Source organism: Chenopodium quinoa, unplaced genomic scaffold (assembly GCF_001683475.1).
Source record: "Chenopodium quinoa cultivar QQ74 unplaced genomic scaffold, ASM168347v1, whole genome shotgun sequence".
Taxonomy (NCBI): domain Eukaryota; kingdom Viridiplantae; phylum Streptophyta; class Magnoliopsida; order Caryophyllales; family Amaranthaceae; genus Chenopodium; species Chenopodium quinoa.
The window spans coordinates 4170882-4176044 of NW_018744662.1; the positions used below are offsets into that span (position 1 = coordinate 4170882).

A 5163-nucleotide genomic window follows, 5' to 3' on the forward strand; every position below is an offset into this window, starting at 1 on the left:
TAAAAATAAAATAATTGTTGGTGGTTATTACTAAAATGAGACGTATAGTTGGATCTTTTTAATATCTGAGTAGTTGGTTGCGAACTTGTAATTGTATCATGAGCAACAAGCATAACTGCTTAATCGATGGAAATTGTGAATTCATAAACATGATTAGGTTAAATTAGTTCTCATTATTGAGATGGATGAAAACGGTAAACCATCATTCTATTTAATAACTCAAGAAATATCCAATCCCACCTTTCCAACAAAACAATTATAAATTGAACAAAATATTCGTCCACATTCAATATTTGGACGATAGATGTTTATCTTGTCTTGAAAATAGTATAGATTGATTATAATAATAATTTTTTTGACTGAGTGGCATCTAGCTGTTTACTTCCTCAATTTGCAAAAGTAACGGACATTACTCACGTGAACCATCTACTTCCTTCATTCTCGTTCTTCCTCCACTAAAACTAACTTCTCCATCATCCTCCATCTTCTTCTTCATTCTGCAATTTCCACCCCCCTTACAACCAACACCACTATCCCGGCAGCTTCGCCGCCAAATATAATGAAAACCCTATGAAAAAGGGTGAAATTAAAGGCATGATGAACCCCTAAGGGTAAAGGTATTATCTTCCTCCATTGAAGCTAATTTCGAGCTTCACTTTTTCCATTGAAGCTTTTCTTTCATTAACGTTGTGCTTCACAAAGTTAACACTGTTAACTTCACATATTGTTGAAATTACAAGACTACCCAGATAATTATACCCTCATTCATGAAGAACTTGTATTTTCTCTATTTGGACAACATTTCATTAGTTGTATTTTTAATTTATGTATAACATTTAAAGTTAGTTTATCATTGTGAAACAAAGACATTGAATAGAAAAAAAAAACAAATTGATTATTTTGAAATATCCAAGTAGAAAAAAAAAATGTGATAAAAAAAGGGGCATAAAGACTTTGGTGAAAAGTATATGATTCACATTGTCCTAAATAACTAAATTGCACCCGAAAATTAAAAATGAAACAGTAGAGTAAAAATGAGTGGGCATAAAATTGTTGTGACAAGAAAATCCTAAAAATTCCGTGTAAGATTAAAGACCTCCTTTGAAACCGCCTTCAGTCAACCGGCAACTCACTCCTTTCTGCCCGTAACTTTGGAAAACACCCGCAATCTTTCTCTCTCTAACTCACTCACTCACTCTTTTTCTCAAATCCCCATCAATTTTATTCATCATTCTGCAAATCCCAGATTTTATTTTCTATCTTTGGTTCGGATGATCATCTAGCAGCTACAAACTCAAGGAGAAACTTTTTAATTTCTTCTCAATGTTCAATAATACTTCCATGGAAGGCAAGCTTTATGTCCCTTTTCTTGTTTTTTGCATTTCTTTTTTCATAATCTTTGATGGGTTTTTTGTAAACTGTGATAACCCTTTACCTGATAATCAGCTCCTTCCTAATTGCAATGATAATAATATTGATAAACATAGCAATAACAATGACAATGATAGTGGTGACCCTTTTCTGCACAATCAACACCAATCTCAAATTGATAAGCTTGAACAACTGGTGAAGAATTTGAGTGAGCTAGTTACAAGATTGGAGTCCAAATTTGATGATTCAAAAAGCTATGTTAATAACAAAGACAAGGGTGATAGATCAGCTCATATTGTGGGGAGAGATGTTGGAATTCATGATGAGGGCTCTAAAGGTGAGGTTGGTGGTGGTGGTGCTGCTGCTGCTGCGCCTGGGAATCGATTGAAGGCGGGTTCCATCACAAAGTACAGCCCTTTTTGGTCTGAGAAATTTCAGTTTATGTCGGCTGTGAGTTTGGATTCAGTTGCTACTAGTGTTAATGTTTTACCCTTTCGAGATTACGAGGGTGCTAGTAAGTACATCGCGGTTGGCGATGATAGCGGCCGAGTTTACGTCTTTTTGAGGAATGGGGATGTTTTGGTTGAGTTCAGTACCTTGACTGATTCACCTGTTACTGCTATGCTTTCTTATATGTCAGCTTATATGAACGAGAGCGTGTTGGTTACAGGACATAGTAATGGGGTTATTTTGGCTCATAGGCTTTGGGAGACGTCGCTTGCTGAGGATTTGAGTTCCCTTCACATGGAGAATCATGTGGCATTGGATACGGGGGAAGCTGGGTCGATTGGCGCCCCAGTCTCAATCTTGGAAGTCCATCATGTTGCTAGATCTAGATACATTTTGTCAGTGGAAGGGAAGGGGAAAATCAAGGTTTTTAGAGAGAATGGTACTTTGTATGGGTTGGCTGTGCCAACGAGCCGCCCCCTGGCTTTCCTGAAACAAAGGCTTTTGTTCTTGATGGAGAAGGGTGCCGGATCTTTGGACTTGAGGACTATGAAGATTAGGGAGACTGAATGTGAAGGTCTGAATGATTCCACAGTGTCTAACTATGTGTTTGATGCTACTGAGCGGTCAAAGGCATACGGGTTTACATCATCTGGCGAATTGATTCATCTATTATTATTAGGTGATGTGACGAATTTCAAATGCAGGGTTAGATCCAGGAAAAAGTTTGACATGGATGATCCTCTTGCATTTCAGGCAATCAAGGGATACTTACTAATCATAGGCCAAGAAAAGATCTATGTGTATAATGTTTCAACTCAGCACTATAGGTCTGGTGCTCCTCGTCTTACATTTTCTGCTGGTATAGAGGAGATCAAATCATCATTTTTACCTGGTCAAGCTGTGGATGAGAGCGGGAAGGAAAAAGCAATACCACTAATAGCTAGTGACCGTGAAAAGCTTGTTATTCTTGGTCTTGGAGGAGGATATGTTGGAATGTACCGTTCAAAACTTCCAATTACCAGAGGAGAGTCCAGCGCAGTACTCTGGACAAGTCCTGTATTGTTCTTCATACTCTTCCTCTTTGGAGCATGGCAGTTCTTTGCCAAGAAGAAGGAAGCACTTACATCATGGGGCCCAGATGATCCCTTTAATTCCACCTCGGTCACGAGTGGAGGAGCCTCATTAGGGTCTGGGTCAGGAGAAAGATCTTATACTGATTCGTCATCAAGAAATGCTGACATCATGGATATGAGGAATAATGGTTTACGAGGTCCTTCAAGAAGGTATACTTCTCCATCCCGATATCCTGGTGGAGGCAGCTCTTTTAGGCCAAGTGCTGTGGACACTAGCTCCAGACCGTTATCTGTTGATCCCAATTATAGAGCAACCTCGGAGCTGAAATTCAGAGGTTCTAATCTAGACTCTTCTGCTTTCCCCAAACGTAGAGAGAACATGTATGATGATGGAAATTGACTTGCAAGATAGATCGATCAGGAAGTGTTGTAGCCTGCTAGGTGACAGGTGTTTTCACTGAATTTTGTTTTTGTTCCATGTTCTATCAATATGTGTTCATATGCAGTATTTCTGTTTGAGCCTCTACCCTAGTTGTAATTTTGAAATACAATAATGCTAGAACTTATTATAGTTCTATCCATATATTTCCACAGGGGTTATGCTTTTCTTTAGGAGAACGTTATTATAATGCTCAGAAAGCATATTGTCATACACTTTTCTTTGTCAATTGCAGTTTTTTGTATTTGTAAAATTTCTTCTTTTTTCCTACACATGATTTTCAGTGATTGTGAGGAAATTTTGATTTCTGCTAACAAACGAACAATTGTTACCAATTCCTCAAAGTATAGTATTGCTTTAGCTTCCACTTAGAATACACATTCTTGGTACTGGTAGGTATTCCATCAATTCTTAATACTACCTCCGTTACATGTTTTGTGCAACATTTGCCAAAAACGGATGCTACACATTATGTGCAACAAACCAAAACTTTCCCTTTTAGGTAATTTTTTCTAAGGAAATTACCAATAAACCCTTACTAAAATACAATTAACACATTAATTCATATCTTATTAGCTTATTAACTACCTAATCATCCATCATTACAACCGTAACCCACATTCTCTCTCCTCCCTAACAACCACCTCCACCACCAACACCAACACCACCACGTTTTCTCTCTCCTCCCTCTCAGCCACCACTACTTTTATCTCCCTTCTCTCTCAACCACCAAACCACTACCGTCGTCCAGACCAAGTCGCCGACCTTCTCGTCGGAGTCTCACAACCACCAGCAGCCTTCTCGTCGCGCGCGTGGAGTTGCCGGCACTTTCTCCTCCCCATCGTTAGAGTCGCAGCCGCTTTCTCTTCTCTTGTTAAAAGTGTAGCCCTTCCTCGAAATTGAAATCCTAGACAAGATAATTTGATTTTGAGCTTGAAACCTTAGATCTAAAGCAAAAATGGTGAAAGATGGGAGGAAAGGTGCAATGGTCGTTGCGGTGTGGCCCGTGTGGGTGTGGGTAGCATCGCGGTGTGAATTCGAGTGTGGTGGGGTGGGTTTCAGATCTTGGTGTTGGTGAGAGGGTGATTTCCGTCGGGTAGGTAGGAGATGGGTTTTTAGATCTTGATGGTAGTGGGGTGGGTTGGTATGGTGGTTTCGGTGGGTTAGGGTGGTGTGGCTTGCGGTTGTTGTGGTCGGTCGTTCATGAGTGTGGAGTGAGCTGCTATGGTGGTTTCGGTGGCGAGGTTGTGTAGTGGGTGCTGCTTGCGATTGTTGTGGGTGGTGGTGGTGGTGCAGTGTGTGGCAGTAAAGCCAGTAATGGTGGGGTGGAGCTATTTAACTTATTTATTACTCTATAATCACATGCCATACAATTTGCTAATTGTTCTTTTCATTTTTTTCTTGGGAAATGTGCAACCCTCTTTGTTGCACAAAACATGTAACAGAGGTAGTACTCAATATCTCCATTTTTCTGAAAGTGGAAAATTCTGTAGATGCAGTTTTTTTTGTTGGTTTCCTACATACATGCTGATGGACGAAAAATTCCTACAACTGATTAAGGTAAACTTTTGAGACACTAACATATTGTTAAGAAGCCAATGATAATTAAGTTATAGGGGATTCTGATTTCAATAATACATTGGATACACGGTATTTGAACTTCTTACTACAATTAATTGATAATTTGTTAAAGTCGACAATAATACAAAGATGTACTTCATATAAATCTGGGAAAATAGTAAAAATAAAAAGAAAGAATAGAAAAGAAACCAAGCAAAGATAACATACCTATTTTTCCAACAAAAAATAAGAAAGAACGCACACAAAGCC

The 5163-nt window shown here is 39.0% G+C and overlaps 1 protein-coding gene across 1 annotated transcript; it reads left to right on the forward strand.

Moving 5' to 3' along the window:
- Positions 1-811: 811 nt before the first annotated feature.
- LOC110702140 (uncharacterized membrane protein At1g75140-like) lies at positions 812-3562 on the forward strand. The gene has a single exon (XM_021879806.1). It carries the CDS (start codon positions 1324-1326, stop codon positions 3292-3294), a length of 1971 nt encoding a protein of 656 aa, XP_021735498.1. The 5' UTR covers positions 812-1323; the 3' UTR covers positions 3295-3562.
- Positions 3563-5163: the final 1601 nt, after the last annotated feature.